Here is a 19,727-nt window from a genome sequence, read left to right as displayed (position 1 = left end):
GGCTGAAATTATATAATTAAACTTGGTATTTCTAAATATTCATTTAATTTTCTTTTGAGCTGTAGGGGATAATATTTCTCTTAATTCTAACATTAATATCATTTCATTAAATTGGTTATATAAATTGCAGATTTTTGGTTGGGTGACTACGTCATAATAAAATTGTCTTTCATGTAAAATGCTATATCAGTCTATCGGAATATTACTTATATTCAACATAACAAAATGGCACCATGAACTCACTAGTCACAATAAGGCATAATCTATGATAATGTGCCACAAAATACAATATACATAGATCAAAATAGTGTCGCCTATTTTGTTGACAGTTTATCATACAAGTATAATCTCATAATGGCACTAATATTTGGTGTACTCATTCTCTTATTTACAATTAAAGTTACGTACATATTTACAATAACAACAAATTCTTTTTTTAGTTTTATCTTAAAACAAAAATACTTATAGAAGAAATCATAACTGCTAACAGAGATACACTTAAACTAGATGCACCTTTGGTTGGATTCGTATGAACAGTTAACGCATACGACAACGCACTTAAACCTAAATCACTTGAAATAATCGGGCTTTCCCGATTTATAAGTTCAGCCAGTTTCTCAGCTTCTAAGACACACACGCGCAACTGTAGATCAGTTGGATTCTCTAAAATCGTCTCAACGGTTACAAATATTTCCGTTTCAATAGTCAAGTAACCTCTTAAAGCGCATTCCGCTATTTTGACTTGCCTTTCCAAAGCGCTTAAGACATTCTTCAAATTTATCACAGAGGATGATATGTTAGTGCCGTATAGGGCTCTATCTATTTGCTTTTTCGAATAAAGGATTCTTAGAGCTCCGCCACATTTAGGGCAGCAAGCGCCAGGAGGCGTGAAACCCAGACAGTTGGGTTTTATCAAAGGTGGACAGATTATCCTGTCGACCTGGCATTTAGGCTCCATGAGGTCGGATATAGGTCCTACGGCGAGACACGGGCCGCGGTAGTCGACGCTGACGTACTCAGCCCACGCAGCACACTCCGAGATGTATGTGATGCCATTTGCCCCGCAAACATGTCCAACCTGCAACAAAAAGCTAAGAGTTGTAGAAGAGGTATGTCTAACTCTTTGTATGTAAATAATTGAAGCCAAATCCCTAATAGTATAGGTAGATTACCTAACAACTGATCTGGAAAATGTACATAGGTGAATGGGTCGGGTTTATTTGATATATACATATATCTGATGACTGGTGTGTGTGTGTGTGTGTGTGTGTGTGTCTTTTTTTTACCTTTGAGCACCGCTCCAAACATTGTCCCCAGTAGGCAAACATGTTCCCGCTGAGGACGAGATGGCATGGGTTGTTGTGTGTGTGGCCATCAGTGTCGCATAACGGCATTGGTGGCTGGGCGTTGCAGTGACTTGTGTTCACTATAAACAGAAAACAATGATTAAATGTATATTTTTAATCAACCATTAGCGAACTGAGCCAAAACCTTGGGCGCCAAATTCATTGCCCTAGCAGGAAGGTCTTACCGCAGACATGTTGCGGGCAGCTGGCCTGCAGCCGGGACAGACACACGTTGCGCGCGGGCAAGCACGTGCGGCGCCCGCACGCCGCGCCCGCGCCCGCGCATGCGGAGCGGATCCCGAACTCGATCTCTGCGTCCGTTGCGCCCGCACATCTGTTTTACACATTTAAACATTTATTAGAAAGTGGTATAAGATAAGTACCATCCATCAAAATAGTCGAATAATAACAAAAACACGCTGTTGCTATCTTACTTCCGGGTATAAAATAAAACGCGGGAACTTAAGAAAGATATCAATTACTTTTAAATATATACATATATTTCTCTGTATTTTGATGGGCAGGTTCCAGGAGTAGGATAAGGCTTACTCAGTCGTAGAATATAATGAATTCACATAGGTAGGAATAGTCTCATGTGTCATGTGGGCGGGGATAAATGAGAATACATCAATATATCGGAACCATAACCCATAGATAGTATTTAATGGCGCAGGCACTAAATTCCATTTAGTACGGCAGTCCGGTGTGTACCGTGCCGGGTGCCGGGAGGGGGGGTGGGCGGGGGCAGACTTACTTGGCGAGGCAAGCGTTCGGGTACCGCCGGCCGGGCGCGGCGACGGGCAGGTGGTGCGGCGGGCAGTTGCAGGGCAGCCCGGTCAGCAGCGCCGCGCGCCCGCACGCACGCCGCGCGCACACGCGCTCGCCCACCACGCAGGCGCACGCGTTGCACTCCATGTAGTATTTTTCACCTGAAAATACGATTGCGTTACACGAGGCAGATCAAAGAAGAACACAAGGAAGGCCAGGCGACACTTACATGTGGGAGATATTCATCAACATCAAATCACGCAACAATTAACTTTACTGCGACCGGTACAAATCTTCCACCGACATCTTAAACGTAAGTTATATTTTACTCTTAGGCGAGGAGAAAGAAATGGAAAACGGAAAACTACTAAATAAGTAGTAACCGGCAATAAAATCAACACATTTTCTAACTATTTACATAGTTAAAATATACCAAACACTCAAAGTAACAGGACATATCATAGGTTATTCTATTGACAAGATTCTAATCCAAGCAATCCAAGCAATTTTCTGGTCTTACCATGCGTGATAACCTTCTCGTGAAGTCTGCAGTTATCCATCGCCACGCAGGGCAAGGGCTGGCATTGCCCCAAGCCCCTGGCACTACAGTGGCATATCTTGAAGCATGCCTTCCCCGACGGACCGGTCATCGGAACTCGAGCCCAGGACCCGAGCGGGACTAAAATTGGACTGCCATCACCTATAACAGTAATAATAAAATGTTTTCGATTACTGGTTTATATTATTAATCCGATATTTAAAAATTTCTTGGGAGTATGTGACATTTTTATCGTAAAATTTAGGACCAAACCAAATAAAGACAAAGCGCGCTGTGTTCTATTCTTCGCTGCATCATGTCTTATTTTCAACACTTCCTACCGTTAACCGTTGTTAACAATGTTTATTTCTGCGGTGTTGTCAGAACCTATCACCATGGCATATCCTGACGCAACCCACACAAGTTCATACATTAAACGTGACTTGACGTGCAAATGAAGACGCGGCAAGACGTGCTATTTCAGGAGACTAGATCAACCCAACTAAAGAATTACAAGAAACTTACCCAATGGACATCCATCGATGCAATTGTAACGTGAGCAAGACCCACCCTGCAGACAGTTCCTGTTCACTACGCACACTTGGGTCGCGTTACATGGCGACCCTGCGCATGGGGAAGTCACGGCTTCACGGGATGATAGCAGCGGCGGGTGTGTGCCTATAAAAAGTTCAGTGAGTTAAATTTAATATTCAGCAAACATTTCATCCAAGGATTCGTGGGTGTGTAATATACTGTCTCATACCGTCCCATAATTGCATAACCAATATTGCTCCATTTGACCCATAACTGCATACATCATTAGGGCGTATACGAGTATATCGCGTCCCGAATAATGAGAGATTTGTTCTAGCGTCAATATTAACTAGAAACGTATGAGGAATTGGAGTGTTGTCATTAACAATCAAATAATAATGTGATGGAGTTACTGGGTGACATGTAGTCTGTGAGCGACACGCAGGGCGCGGCCGGGTCGGCGGGCGCGAGCCGCGCGCACAACGCGGCGGCGTTCAGCGCGGGCGGCGCGCGCGCCCACTCCACGCACGACGACACCAGCCGCGTGCAGTCCGCCGCACACAGCAGGCTGGCGTGACCCTGCGATCAGGCAAAATCACATCGTTAACTATATATCGTTAGCGAATAAGGCGGTAATTTTGAAAACGTGCATGGGTGCGAGGGGTCGATCTCGCATAAATTGATGTCTAAATTTTCTATGGTTGCTAGGCAATAACGACGCCTTGCTATGGTTGCTACTTGCTGTGTGGATTGACCAAGAAACAAGACATATAGCGACCCTGCCAGGATTCGAACCTGTAGTTTTAAATCATACGGCAATATCACTTGGTCAATTTGATCCCATAGAATCCTACCCAGAAAATATCATCATAGGATATGCTTACCTTAGCAGTGCAAGGTTTGACATGCAGTGCGCAAGCGACGTTTTTCCAAATATCAGTTGGACACTGCGAAGAGTTCTTTAATGGTAGTGTCAACCCTGATACCATTACAGACCTGGAAATCGACAATAATAACGTCAGTAATTTTCTTTTTAGAGGTACAACTTATTCATGAGTATCTTAAGTAATGCAAAGTTCTGCATCTACATACCCACTATCTTTTTGTTCTGCCACAGCCAAATGAGCATCAAGATCTGCTTGAGCTGAACAGGATCTAAATAGACTAGTCGGCCGGTTGTTAAGCTGACTGCAGTACGTCAATCCAGCACAGCCTAGCGAACATGGAGCTTCCACTGAAAAAGTATTAGTATGTTAAGAAATTGCATGCTTTTTCTTCTGAGAAATTGGACAGACTATAAATGGGTACATTTGGCGGGAGTAGTGTTCTAACCTTCTTCTATACATTGCGTCAAATCCGTCTCTTGTGGATTACCGAGGCACTCCGAGTCGAATTTCTCAAAATTGTTCGGCCAGTCTGTGTTGAATGTGTTGAAGCAAAGTCTCCGGCAGTTTATCGTTGTCGCCTAAAACAACACAAACATAACATAACACAAACACAAAAATAACGTGAGATAAATCATATATAGATACCCAATATTAAATTCTATGCAACAGCACAGTTTCAAGTCAGCCTATATAATAACATAATTAGACAAAACAAAATTACTACATAATTACATATACTTAGATAATATAATCTTCTAGTGACCTTATTCATAAACGCGTTACTGGCCTGAATTAGCTATGAATCGTTTCTCTATCAGTCATTTTGACTTGTGTTTTTTAAGAAAGGGATAAAACATTTAACTAAATCAGGCCCGTAAAGTTTTGTGAACAAGGGGGTAGGGTAAAACTTATTAATTGCACTTTCATATTTATAAACTTCCTAACTATTTCTTTCACTCCCGATAAAAATAATTACTTAAGTAATCCATTTATACCTACAGGTGTTTTCCAGGTAAGAGTAACAAAGTTCTATCCATTCTCACAAACTTCTTCATGACTAAATAATATTAGAAGAATGATTTACCCTACTACAACAATGTAGTTTAGCAATATCGCGCGGTATGAGATCCTTGGTATCAGGCGGCTCAGCCCTCCTCAAGAAGCATTGCCAGAGTCCATCATGGATGGCCGGCGCTCCGCAGTCTTGGTTCAAGGCTTCGGCGATTTCTCCCGAGTCGCCCGTACGACGGAGCACTGATTCGCAAGTTGTTCTACATTCTTGGCTTGGAGATTCATGACAGCAAGGTAAATCTGGAAAAAAAACACCTTTATGTCAATATGCACAGTAACCTTTTCTTACACTACGGGCTACAACGCATCACGTAGTGAAGACAGTACTGCGTGAGGTGGGGCGTAAAAAAAATGGTGGTCTCCTTAAACTTACATTTGGAAGCATCAGCGTGGACCGTTGAAGCAGTCAGATCCCTCAAACAGTGCAGCAGCGGCGGGGACTGTTCACACGCTTCAACCGCACGTTCGCGAGCGTTTAGTTCGACGTGCGCGGTGCCCACTCGCCAAAGCACGCGCTTGCATGCTTCGTTGCACGTTAGCGACTGCGTCTGCGCTAAAAATATTAAAAATACTTGATTAATGACTTTAATCGTCCTCTTATGCCACAGTATTTTTTATATTTTGAATTTGAAACTTTCTGTTATTTACTAACAGAAGTTCTTCAATTTTGAAACATGCACGAAATGATTGATTTGGGACTCAACATCAGCAGCCCAGTCAATACGGCCTAAAATTGAAAGTTTTGACTTTCAAGCGTAGCGTCAAGTTAAGTGATAAATCACTAGTACTATGGTAATACCAAGTATACTAACAGCAGCACGCTTGCGCCTCCTCCTGCTGTTTGACGCAGTTGAAAAAGGCGATCTCATCGGACCGGCGGCAGACCGCCGACAGCGCAGCGGTGCCGGCAGCAGTGGCGCAGGCCTGTCGGCACGGCGTGGAGCGCCCGAGCGCGCAGCACGCTCTGCCCCACCAGCCAGACCCTGACATAACTTCTGTGAAATTAAGAAAGGGGTATTCAGGTGATTCCCAATACTTCAGAAGATATCAGAATCTATCATAGCAGAGTCCGTTTTAGGAATGACCCGACAATCCCGACATTTATGCAGTAGGTAAGTATTTGTAAAAACTCGAATTGTTCGACCGTGGTATTATTATCGTGGGGTTTATTTTGCTCGGAGCAAGAGAAACAGTATGAGGATTTTACCAACAATCTCTCTCCCTAATCTCTGTCTCTAATCTCTTGCCCTAATGTTTCTCCTACCCCCATCTAACCTTACCCATATTAGTAGTAGTGACTCATAAAAGTTCGAAGTACAGTCGGGTAATAAAAAGTTTTTGCAGTAATTAAGTTGTAGGTAAGTTTGGGTGTTTCATATAAAAAAATGAATATTAATGCAAAAACCCATAATTCCAAACAGCTTTGACGAATATGGCAGAGTTCAATTTAAAAGCAATTCGACAACTTACCTTGAATTGTCACGTTCATGCATATCCAGAACTCGGTCTGCAAAGCAATTTAATATAGACAACATCAATCAATAAATTAAGGATCCGTTTTCATAAACGTCTTTTGTACATCCTTCGCATTATGTCAAGTAACTTGATACTGTGGTAATCTTAAACCATTTCAATTACAATACAATACTGGTGGGCGGTTTATTGATGAATGGGTCCCGTAACCGCTGCGGGGAGTAGAAAAGGATCTTAATAATGGCGCGCTATATCACCTTACTACACGTGATGCTACGTATAGCCGTAAGAAAAGCAATAATTTTGCGTTGGCAATAGATTTGTGAACGAAATCTGTCAGGTGTCTTGCTCATGCGACGGAACTTTTATTTGATGTGCCTGTGACCGTGCGCACCTAGAAATAACTGAAGGTGACATTATATGAAAGATAAAGAATATTAAATTTGTTGAGAAAAATAATTTTAATAGGTATCTAATTCTAAGTTTAAATAAGTGTTCTGTGAACAAAGTTTTATACGGAACACTAAAAATTACGGGATACAGAGTCGTAAAATGAAATATCAGATCAAAATGATTGTTAGGTACCATTACCGGTAGGTAATTAAATCAGTAGATTTGATAGAATGTCAGAAATGTTTTTAAACTTCAAGTATTTTAACGGTTTAGAACGCCAATTAAGTCACTTCTTAATTACCTAACAATATCAATGCTTCTCGTAAGTACAGTAAGTAGGTAATTAACTAGCTCCGATGTTATCATAGTCATTTAATAAGTTAATTCCTGAACTCTCTACTGCCACCGGTTTTCATTAACTTAATGTTTACTCGCAACTAAGTAAAAGAAACTCAAGTATTGAGTCAAGTTATTAAGAGCTATATGTTAGATAACATGTCCTATTAAAGATTAGAGACACAGGCGTACTTTACAAAGATGCAGAGATAAGATAGTTACCAGCGAAGGCGTACAGAACTTGTAGACGTTTTGTAGCCTTTCCTCTCGCATGGAGGCGTTGGACGCTATCTCGACGAGCGACATCTGAAACCAACACAGATTTATAGATTAAGTATTAAAGGTAATCAATGATCCAAAAGTAATCCCAATTATTTAAGATATTAAACCTAAAATTCCAAAAGAGTCAGGCCAATATTATAATAAATATTATTTATACACCATACAGTTAAAAATACAATTAGCTATATCCGTGGCTTGACGTCAAACATAATTTGGGCAAGCCGGAGCTTGAGCTTTCTTTTTCACTACCTATGTATTTAAATTGAACTCCTATTTCGATAATACAAATAATAATATCAGCTATGTACCTACCATTTGTTTTTATTAATTAGTAAATATTAGATAATTGTGTGTTTATGTTTGGTTTATCATTACTGAAGTCAATGCACCAATAAAATAATTGGGTCACGAACATCTTTGAACTCCACGTCCAAAGCACCACAGGATATTTATTAATTAATCGTAATAGCTTTACGACTCGTATTTTACATGGATTTCTCTGATATCAAACGAGTAAATCTATCAAAAAGGAACTAACGAGTAATAAAGCTTGTATCTACAACTTGTATGTTTACGCAAACTAACGCATGAGTTTCGCAAACTCAGCAAACTCTTATTTGGTATTTCTGATAAATCGAAATTAGACTTTAATGGTATGAAACAAAGTAGCATTAAAGTCATGTATTGCTTTAGATAAGAGCTTACGGCTGCTATTCCAGGAACACGTGTTCCATTGGACTCTTCATTAGTTTCTTTAAGGAATTAATTGACTCGGCAGCGCTACATTTACGATCCCCTTTTAAAATATCGCGTTACTGAGACTAGATTACATTTGTTTTACGTTCAAAGATTTATTTAGACATAAGCCTAAATAACGTACAATCACTAACGTAAACAGCTTTTGTTAACTTAAAAATATCTCAACAAGTGACAGGAGACGTCGTTACATTTATCCTCGTAAGGCCCACCATACATTGTAATTTTGTTTTACGAGGTTAAAATAGTATCTAATACCATACTACTACTATTACGATACCTACTGTGCGTTTTATTAAAGACGACAGAATAGACCTAATAAGTAGAATTAAGTAGACGATCTGTCTTCTTCACAAGAGCACCGGCCTTTTTAGTGCGACAGTAGGCGCTTCATCTTCCAATTGCTTTTTGCAGAATTGCATGACAGTTTGGTCAACCTATGTTAATTTTTCAGGTCAAAAGGGATCCAAATGACGATACGATACATGTTGAACTACATACGCACGCAACGGTATATACATATATACGGTATGCAATACATTAGGGTGGAACAGGATGCCTAGCCAAGATGCCAAACGTTCGCGCCGTAGCTAACGATACGGTCATCTCTCTCTATCACTTTTCCATATTTTAGTGGGACAGAGACATTGGCGTTTCGTTTGCCACGGAGCGTAAACGATTGGCATCTTGGCTAGGAACTCAGGTCATGTTACAAAACCAAAAATAATAATTAAAACTATTATAAGTACATATAAAATGTTATGTCCAAATGCTGGCATAAATTATTACGACACGGTATAACTGGATTAATTCAGGATGTCGTGTCGTGACGAATGAAGACCAATGTCATCCCGAGAAATATGCGGGCTGTATCTTCAATTAGATACTCCGTTTTGCTGAATATAAAAGGCGAGAGATGCAGGCGCTTTGCATTAAATATTAAATTGGTTCCAATCAACACGGCTGTTTTTTTACGTGACTGACGAAAAAGGGTTCTGGGTTATACGTTATACCCAACGTGTCTATTCGAGCAAAGATAGATATAACTCCGTAATAGATGGATACAGTCTAAGGAAAAAACGTGCCTCGAAAATCAAGAAAATTTGATTCTCGTTCAGAGGGTGCTACTAGTTTTGGCCTACAGTCGTATAGATGGCGTTGACGGTTTCGTTTGTTATTTAACAATTTTAACGCATATCAGTGAAAGAACATGGGTCAAAATCATAAAAATAATTAATGCAAATAAAAAAAAACATTTATCCATATCTAAATACATTTTATCGTATTTTTAAAAATATTTATTTTTAGTTTTAAAGTGTGTCGACAGATGGCAGTGAATTTACTGGGGTTACAAAATTTACTATGACAGTACCGCTCTAGTATAAGTTACTCTATGATTCGAGTAAGCATATTTATGCATCTTTAATATTTTACATCTCATCCTAACGTGCCGCGCGTAACAAACAATGTAGGTACATAAACGAAGTTCGACGTTCGACCACAGAATCATTTGAATGACATTAAATAAGACACTTGTGCATTTAAGTGCACTAGGAACACGAAAGCGAATGCAGATTATACAGTAGGTATATATAATTCGTTCCATAGTGCAACTACTGACATTATCACGCTGAAGACGTCGCAAGTACAGAGGTTATCAATGTTACCAGTCAAGTCACTGATTGACAACTACAACTTTTGAGTTTCAAAATCTTCTAAATAACATTAAGGCGGTTCCCTGAGCCAGAAGGCGAAAAATCTCCTTATATGTTCATGTTTTTCTAAGAGGCGTTGATATTCGTAGACGTGGAAAAAATATATGTAGTTCTTGACTATATTATCTTTAACAACATAGCTTCCGATACACGAATTATGACACTTCGCTCGATACAATTAATTCCCAAAGTAACCTCTACCTCGGACTTTTAATCCTACTTTACTCGGTTATTTATTATGTGATACTATAAACAAAAAAAGAAGAAAAAACAATCTTAACATAAATAGTAATTTCATAGCTTTAAAATTTCGATATTGTAAGGTAACGTTTTTAAAATAAATAAAAACCGACAAAATTCGATCAAAATTGACACTTGGCGCGTATGTTCTTTCCCGTTCTTTCTTGCGAAATGTAAAAAAACAGTGGCAAACCGATGGAACGGCCTTAAATAGGTACACACCTACGAGTAGGTATAAAAAACCGGCCAAGTGCGAGTCGGACTCGCGCACCGAGGGTTCCGTACATTACACAATTTAAACAATGTATTTTTATGTGAAACGTGAGTGAAAGGTAAATTGCGGTTTACGATTAATGATGTGTTAAAAAAAACTACTTACTAGATCTCGTTCAAACTAATTTTCGATGGAAGTTTGCATGGTAATGTAACATCATATATGTATTTTTTTTTGTTTTATCATTCTCTTATTTTAGAAGTTTGGAAGTGTCTCTCGCGCAAACTATTGAGTTTAGAATAAAATAATATTAGAAACCTCAATATCATTTATGAAGACCTATCCATAGATACCCCACACGTATGGGTTTGATGAAAAACAAATTTTTGAGTTTCAGTATTAGTGTTTTAGTATGGGGAGCCCCCAAAATGTTTTGTTTTTTTTTATATTTTTGAGTCGAAATCTTAATGCGGTTCACAGAATACATCTACTTACTAAGTTTCAACAGTATGGTTCTTATAGTTTCGGAAAAAAGTGGCTGTGACATACGGACTGACGGACGTCTGTCCGTCAGTCCGTATGTCACAGCCACGTCACAGACATGACGAATCCATAAGGGTTTCGTTTTTTGCCATTTGGCTACGGAACCCTAAAAACTTATTATGCCGACTAAACGATTTGAACCCATGGCAATATTTAGGATTTATATAATCATATGAGTCCTACCTAGTACCTAATGATATATACTGTCGTTTTAAAAGTAGAAACAAATACTTTTTATCCTAGAGTAGGCAATGGTTCACCTAGTTCGCTGGATCCCGCGCATTCATCTTATACCTAAGGTATAACTATGAATAACAAACACATGCTAAGGGCCAATACAGACGGACTGCAACCCGACTGCAATTTGAATGGGACTGCAAGCCACCTGCAACGTCGGTGTGCTGTTCCCATACAAGTTGCAGTCGGGTTGCAGTCAGTATGTACCGGCCCTAATTGTGGACGGTCTTGTATGGTTCGAGGGTACAACCATTATCGCGATAGAGGTGTCTCAAGTGCAGAGGTTATCTTGAACGTCAGTCACTGATTGACAACTGTTTTCTTGGTTAACTGCATATAAAACAGACTAAGTTTGCTTTTTTGTTTTCAGGACAAAGCTGGCCGTATTTTTTTAAATATGATACTACCTAAATCTCTTTAATTATTCTTTAGGCTAGGCGGGTAATACAGAAGGCGGAAGGCGGGTAATAATTAAGTAATTGCACGATGTGTTTGCAGTAGGTAAGTACAGTTTTAAACTTTTTCTTATTTGGCTCATGCCGAATATTCCCGGGAAGACTATTCAGGAAATACGGAAGTCTTTTGCTTACAGTTCTGTCACCAAAATAATAGTATAACAAGTATCGTTTCTGAATATATCCATAGTCGCGTGCTTCAAACCTTGAATAAGTACAAAGGTCGTATGTACACTCACAAATACTATTCGCTTAGCACCTTTGCATACAAACTTCTATGCAGGGGGGGTACCTTTTCTCTGCAGCTGACTGTACATCCAGGTCTAGCTAAAAGATTCATCAGTTGTTAGTGGTGTGGAACAATGATCATTGTATACAAATAGGGCCATTAAATAGGCCTAATTCGGGTCACACCATCGGCGATCTCGGTTATTGTTCGTGATTGCTTTGCCAATTTAAATTGACGCCTATTTCTATTGTTCGGCATGTTGGCAATGCAGATGTTAGGTCTTCGAGAGAGCAAATACAGATAAGTACTTATAGGTACGAGTAAATAGTTTTATTGTTTATACATAACTTATTTTCATACGTAGGGATGATAAATTGGCGCAATATCTTTCGTATATAAGTGAAAGCCCTAATAAGTGAAAAAAGTATAACTTGTAAGTAGTTGGTTTTTTTACACACGCACTTGTCCGACGCACCCCACCTAAACGTCACTTACAGCGGAACAAAAGAACGGCACTTCCGCCCCGGCGTGTCAACTTGGCACCAATTACATTTTCTCGTGCTACAGTTACAATTATATGAATGAATGTATGTTTTTTTTAGTTTTGATAGTTACTGAATAAGCTGTAATTATTATTTTCTTAAAATTTTGTCTGAAAAGAAACGAAGAAGTAAAATGTGTTATGTATTATGAGGCCAATAAGTTCATTGTGCTATGTTTGTGATATTTCCTTAATATTTCAAAGTTCCAAAACTAATTACTTAAGGTATAATACATAACATAAGAAAGGTAGGCAGGTACTTAAAAAGTATCCTAAAAAGTTATTAAAATATTAGTAACATACAATATTATTAGCGAACACGAAGCCCGTGACACGACACGACTCACACGACAACAGAATGAAAGCAACTAAAACTCAGATTTAATTACAGCTTGCAAGATCTGTTTTAGGGGAATTAAACGAATACCTAAGCATCTGCACGTATTTCAATATTTCAAACCCTAAAGGAGTTCTCGGAATCGTCACAAGTCGTCACAATGTGGCGAGCGATTCCGATGCGACTCCAGTCACTACGACCCGGGGTATTTTTAATGCACTCGCCCCGAGCATTCGAAAACATCGCTTATTATTCAATCCGCGGCGACCGTTTGTCAATGGCGACAGAATAAAAAGTTCAGTTGAATCATAAGCATAACGATAAAGAAGAATTAGCATGGAGACAATCGCGGGAGGGGTTGACATCACCAGCCATCATAGTTCACGTGTCCGCTGTTATACGTGGAAGGAATTCCTCGAGTGTTTTTATGACGGAATTATTCCTCACGCTTCCTCGAACGTGAAACACCCCGCAGTCGAACAATGAAAATCGTTTGAATTAACATCGCCGCATTCAAACTCGATTCCGGAGTCCAGATTGCATAATCGAAATCTGAATAGCAAAAGCTTTTCTTAATGGAAACGAATCAACGGCGAAATCTGTGCGATATGTAAATGAAGTTCAAGAGCCCAAGCAACTGTGACAAATTGAGCCATTACAACAAACCCGTACGACAATGAATCTATTAGGATTCAGAGCGCCGTCTGCAACCATTTTGCATGTAGGTCCTCGTACGAGCGTAGTAGTAATAGCTCTAATAAAATTTAACGGTCCTCTCTGCATTCGGGAGTCCGTACACGGCAGATGCAGTTTACACATTGTATTTGGTATTTAACCATTGAACAAATAGCCAAGCATCGACCGCTGGAACAAGTTGAAACTAAACTTTAAACTCCAGATTACACCAATAAAAGTTAATTAACGCTTCTCACAACCGCAACACTCAATAACGGAGCTGCCATTTCAGTGCTAATTAAAACACAAAGGGGCTTTCAGTTGACAAAATAAAATAACGCTGAGAGCTTACCGTCAGACGCCCTAAATAGTTTAGCAACTACCCGCCGTAATTGTGGAGAGGCCGACAGCTTCATCTAGAGGGTTGGCACGCGCGGGATTATTTACGAAGAAACACCGTTGTCGTGCGCTGTCGTCGCCCTGTCTTGATAAAGCGTCTGTAGAGAAATGATCGTGTATCCATTGTTTTGTTTTTATGAGTACATCTGTCGGTTATAAGAATAAACTTTAGCGACTGCACGGGGCAGCCCTGCGGCTCCTATAGGTGCGGTTCGGAAATAGCCGAGCGGGCCGCGCGCCAATCAAAGGACAGAATCAAATCGCTACTCCATCACCGCTTTGATGTTTCTTTGTGAATTTGTCTGAATACCATTCCTCCCTCATTTCAATAGCAAAACTCTGTTTATATTCATTTGTCTTTGATTGTGGTAAGATTGAGCGTTCATTTATTATTTTCCATGGTTTCATTTTAACACGTTTGAACTGCTGTTGTTGACTTTGATTTACCGAGTAGCCAGTTTCAATAATTACTAATAACCAAACAAATTGTTCTAAAATTTGGGCATCGTTCGAGCGTATTAAATAAGTATTTTTAAACGATATTAGCTAAATGACCGAAGTGTAGCAACTTGGCTTATAAAATAAAAATTATAGTACTTATAGTATTAACTATAAGTCATTAGAGTTCTGATACTTTTTTTAGGCAACTTAAGACCTTCATATAAAACAGTCATTTCTAAGTGAACTAGCATGACGAGACAAGATTGGGCAAGGAGACATTCTTAGTGGCAGCTTGATTAACGAGCAGAGCTGCTGACACCCCCTCCGCGCGAGGATATTACCCCCTCCAGGCGAGCGATAACGCTTCTCGGAACAGATAACACGAAGCAATATTTCTTAAACTGTAGTTGGTTTTCGCTCACGCGTTGTTTATATGAAGGGGAATAGCTATCAATTAAGCATTGTTAAGCTACCTATATTATAAAATGTTGCCGTCATCTATCTCTCAATGTTTTCAGCATAGATAAACAAGAACGGTGTGTTGTCCACCATTGTCCCGTACAAACGCGAATTTTCTGAAGATTTGCAGGTATAAGAGTTTCCTTTTCTATGAATAATGGTCAAAATATGCATAGAAAAATAATCGCTTGCTTTAAATGCCGAAAAAAAGGTCGCAACACAGGAAATAAAATGCGTCTGTACGGGACAGCCCGTGGAATGCTCCTTCTGCTATAATTATCAGCATGTGTTTAAAATTCGCAATACAACCTATATACTTAACCGACGACAATAAATATTGCCTCAAACCGTCCCAAAATTGCACGCATTTTCGTTTTATTCTAAAAATTTCATTCCAATATCGAAAACATAGTACAAGTACACTCAAGAAAAATGAAAATGATAGTGGCCTCCAGTTTTCCCGCCCGCCCAAGAACGCATAGCATCTTATTAGAGCAGAGCAGAGCAGTTGATTACTTTTGTAAATTTTAGTAGGGGCCTATACTTACCTGTATTCTTTTGTCGTTGTTTAGAATTTAGTACCTACCTACCTATTGTTTTAGTTGTTTAACTGGAGCAATTGAAGTACATTAATTACTACATTTACTACATTAAAAACAGAAACAATTAGTTACGAAATGCCAGGAAAATATGTAAGGATTAAAAAAAATTGCACAGCTCCGGATTTTTATATTTTCCGACATCTAGAAACGACATCATGTAACACTGACAACGGGTCATTTCAATATTTTTGTAACAAACTAACGTGTAAGGGCCACTTGCGCGTTCCAGGGTTAGCAAACTAACTGGGAGTTATCCGTTTATACAGTACAGTTTAACCCTGTATAAACGGTTAACTCCGAGTTAGTTATTTGGTCTACATAGTACTTCTAAACAGTCGGTATCTTGAGTTTTGACTTAACTCAAAGGCAAAGTAGTAATTCGTAATTATCTTCTTTAACTTTTGGATGAGACTAATCCAGGACCGGGATAAGTGGCGTACACGAAGAGAGGCCTATACTCAGCAGTGGGCGACTGAAGGCTAGAATGATGATGATGATGTGATCTTCTTTAAGTAAGTATTAATATTATAAAATAAAATAAAACCCCGAGGTGTCGCGGACGTGGGACGGGACGGACATGAAAGGGTTCGACTTGTGTCTATTTCGGCCGCTTTGAACTGTCGCCGCTCATGTTTGTTTGTTTTCGCGACTTGAAGGGGAAAGTAACGTGAACTGGGTGTTCAAATTAATTTCAGAGTATTGGTTTACAGAATTATGAAGGTACGGAATTAAGCCCACTAGTAAAGTGAAGATAGTAAAGTAAAACAAGTGACTCAGTGGAAGATGTTGCCACGCGTTTTTTTGTATAAGAGATAATTTTAAATATGCAATGAAGGCGACAGATATAAAGATATATTGTATGAAGAATATTAAAATTGAATGAAGTGAAACAGATATCGTCAAGATTCAATTGGAAAGAAGCAATTGTGGATTTGTGATCGATATAATACAGAACTACGTCTTATTTCACCTCCGTCAAAAAGTACAAGTTTAGGTAACATTGATAGCGAGTAGAAAAATTAAATTGCTTTAAATAATCTAAAATATATGTGCTCAGATATTGCCTGTCTAACCTCTTAATCTCTCCCTACCCGTGTATTTATCTAATTAGAGATTGAGTTCAACATTAGCTAAGCAAACTAAGAACACATCGCGCACAAGTGATAAATCTACGTAAGATACCGGGTAGTCTAGCCTAGATACAGAATGTAACAGATAAGATACGGCGGAGGCAAGTAATGCAATTACGTTAGTGTCCGCCTGGAGCCCGAGCGGGCTCAATATATGGAATATCGTTCCTTAAAAATCAAGTTAATTGTTTTACTTAAAATTAGTACAAAGCCTTTTGGAAAAGATATTCGTTGATGTTTTATTTTTATTTGTAGGCTCGTTACTAACGCATTAATCTAATGATCCTTGGAATAGATTCACAAAATCGGAAAAGTTTGTATACCTAGACGCAGTGTTGATATTGAAATACTCTCTTCATCTTGCTTGCACTACGTCATCAAACCCGACACAACGCATTAATAGAAAATTTCATTTGAATTCGCTTTTAATCTTTGTTATTTAAAAATAATTTCACATTTCGTAGTCCTAAATATTTTCCACAAGAAAAACAATTATTGAATAGGTAAGTACATACAGGTTCCAAGAAATCGATTACAAACTTTAGAATTTATTACTTCTTTATAACGACATGAAAAATGATCAGAACCAGCTGATTGTTACAATTTTACCACGTTCCACCTGAAAAGCGTAGCGACGTAAAGTTTCACGCCAAGTTGTCAACTCGAGTTACTATCGCAGCCGCTCTACCGCTACACGTTTCAAAATCCTTACAATTTTTATATCGATAAATGGCTATTGAATTTTCAATCCGGCAGTTGAAGTTGAGGTAAAACGGCTGTGAGGCGCTGGCGCGTGCTTGGCGTGTTAAATGGGCGGCTGATCTCATATAGCTTCTGAGTGTACGCGAGCATTCGGCTCAGGCGACCCAACAAGTATTCGCTCCGTTCCGTGCATGACTGTGGCCCCGGGCCGCCCTAGCCGGGTGTGGGACATTATTGCTTATTTGACAATTAGCAGCTGCCAAACTAATAACTAAACCCTCGACTCAGCCATGTTTAACGATATCTAGATACAAGGGCTAGCGTATTCGTACGCCATGCACGCCAGTCCCCGGACGCCGTGATTGTCACGTCGGACTGTCAAGCGTGGTTTAACGTGGACTGTAACGTGACGTGGGATGTCTGGCGGACGCGATGACTCAATGGTGTCAATTTATACTTCGTTAATGCTAAAGTTATCCCTAAGAGCGCAAGATATCCAAGAACTACGATTAATAACTGAGCCCTCGACTCGTCCCTTATTCGGTAAAGTATACAAGGCCTGGCGTATTCGTACGCCACGCACGCCGATCCCCGGACGCCGTGATTGTCACGTTGGACAGTTGTCAAGCGCGGTTACGTGCACCGGCGTGACGTGGGTGAGGCAATAATGTGTGACGGGAACGAGGACAACTTAGTAATGGTGTGAATTGATACACATGACTATGATATTTGATCGCGAAGATTGTGTGAATTGCTGATGAAAATAAAAATTCATATTCTAAACATTTCCTCCATCCAAGCCCTATCTATTATCAATTTCGTATTTCGGTATTTTAATTCTTTACATCTATTAGTCCTAGATCGCACCTATTCATAGTAGCAACTCGATACAAAAACGCAATCAAAGGAAATTAAATGAAGAACGAAAACTTCAAATGAAATAGATTATTAAAACAGTAGCATTCCTATAATCCCTTTGATGTCCCCGCGTGTGACCCATTTTTTTCGCTCAACTCCACACGTGACGCGACATGGCGTCATGTAGATCATGGAATAATTAGCACTGAAACTAGCGGATCAAAGGCGGCCCCGCTTGAACACTTTTGAACCGCCGCTAACCGTACGCCAATAATACACATTGAAACTTGGGGTCAACAGCAACTATGATCCCTTGAGAGTAAAACATATTTTCCCCTCACTAGCTCGGAAAGCCGTCTTTTATCCTTTAAAACAAGCGGGGAAAAACGCATTTTATCTACTAGTGGGGAAAGTAATTTGACCTTGGATGGAGCGTGTTTAAGTAGCTTTTGACAGATAACAAAACGTAAAACGCTCATAATAATGGTTCGTTCGATATTAATTATCATTAAATAAATGATTTAATCTAATAAAAAATACCAAATTTAGCTTTATTTAATGATTTTAAGTCATAAACCTTAAATTCCATAAGAAACTGTTTTTTTAAATGATGTTGAATGTAATTCTGAACGCACAAGTTGAGTCGATGCAATTTCAAAACGCATTGTCAGAAATGTCAACATTGTCAACAAAAAAAATCTCGCCGACTCCGACACGTAAAAATACACAACTTCCAGAGTTTTCTGTTATAATAGCGTATTATCGTAAAAAAATTAGTGATTTTATTGATGAAGATGATTAACGCCTGTGGATGTTGCACTTTCCTCGCTATAGTGAGGGGAAAAGTTTTGTGTAACTCACGGGTGCAAATGTATTTTACTTCTCGTGTGTTGAAACCACTCGCTACGCTCAGGATTCTATTTTAGAACCACTCGCTTCGCTCGTGGTTCAACTATAGAATCCTTTCGCTTGCTCGTGTTTCAATTCCACACTCGCGGGTAAAATATAACTTTGCACCCTTGTATAACAAATAACTATTAAATAATCGGCTCAGTCATATAATTTTAGCTGAATTTTACATAGGTAGTTAGATAGAAAATCTACTGGCTTGGAAATTATTTTCCATATTTCTGGATTGGGGTTTTGTCATAAATTAAAAAGTTTGGTAAATGCTGCTTTGATGGTTTTCGCGTATTTACAGCACGGTATCTTAGTAACTGCCCTTAGGATCTATATAAAATACTTATCTATTTATCTAAAATTAATTTTTATAGTGCCACGGAGGAGGAGGTTGTCAAATCAGGTTTTAGGTTACTTTCCATTCATGTCATCTCGATCAATGCCTTCAGTTTGATGTCCTGAACACAAATATATGAGATGACAAGCGCGAAAATGCTAGGGTAGTTATGTATCCTCCTTAGTCCCAGCTTTTTTAAACGTCATAGTCCTAGAGGCCTCTTGTTCATTTTTTTGCACATAATAAATATTTGTTGTCAGTCCTGAACAGACTTTTTACAACTCTATGGACTGTCAGAATACTCCGCACGAGCTGGGGGCTTGAAAGCG

At 39.2% G+C, this 19,727-nt stretch overlaps 1 protein-coding gene across 1 annotated transcript in view; it reads right to left on the bottom strand.

Annotated features, from left to right (window-relative positions):
- Positions 1–34: 34 nt before the first annotated feature.
- LOC134746530 (reversion-inducing cysteine-rich protein with Kazal motifs) overlaps positions 35–19,727 on the bottom strand; it is a 36,390-nt gene continuing 16,697 nt past the window's right edge. The window contains exons 4-18 of the mRNA XM_063680943.1: positions 7,569–7,652; positions 6,615–6,651; positions 5,957–6,139; positions 5,518–5,697; positions 5,158–5,384; positions 4,519–4,651; positions 4,279–4,420; positions 4,071–4,182; positions 3,600–3,765; positions 3,178–3,330; positions 2,635–2,814; positions 2,101–2,275; positions 1,532–1,680; positions 1,287–1,426; positions 35–1,078 (exon numbers count right to left, since the gene is read on the bottom strand). Of these exons, the coding sequence (XP_063537013.1) occupies positions 443–1,078; positions 1,287–1,426; positions 1,532–1,680; positions 2,101–2,275; positions 2,635–2,814; positions 3,178–3,330; positions 3,600–3,765; positions 4,071–4,182; positions 4,279–4,420; positions 4,519–4,651; positions 5,158–5,384; positions 5,518–5,697; positions 5,957–6,139; positions 6,615–6,651; positions 7,569–7,652 (2,697 nt within the window). The 3' untranslated portion in view covers positions 35–442. The remainder of the gene's footprint in view (positions 1,079–1,286; positions 1,427–1,531; positions 1,681–2,100; positions 2,276–2,634; positions 2,815–3,177; positions 3,331–3,599; positions 3,766–4,070; positions 4,183–4,278; positions 4,421–4,518; positions 4,652–5,157; positions 5,385–5,517; positions 5,698–5,956; positions 6,140–6,614; positions 6,652–7,568; positions 7,653–19,727) is intronic.

This window comes from Cydia strobilella, chromosome 13 (assembly GCF_947568885.1).
Source record: "Cydia strobilella chromosome 13, ilCydStro3.1, whole genome shotgun sequence".
Taxonomy (NCBI): Eukaryota; Metazoa; Arthropoda; class Insecta; order Lepidoptera; family Tortricidae; genus Cydia; species Cydia strobilella.
This window is presented reverse-complemented; position numbering and strand designations above follow the sequence as displayed.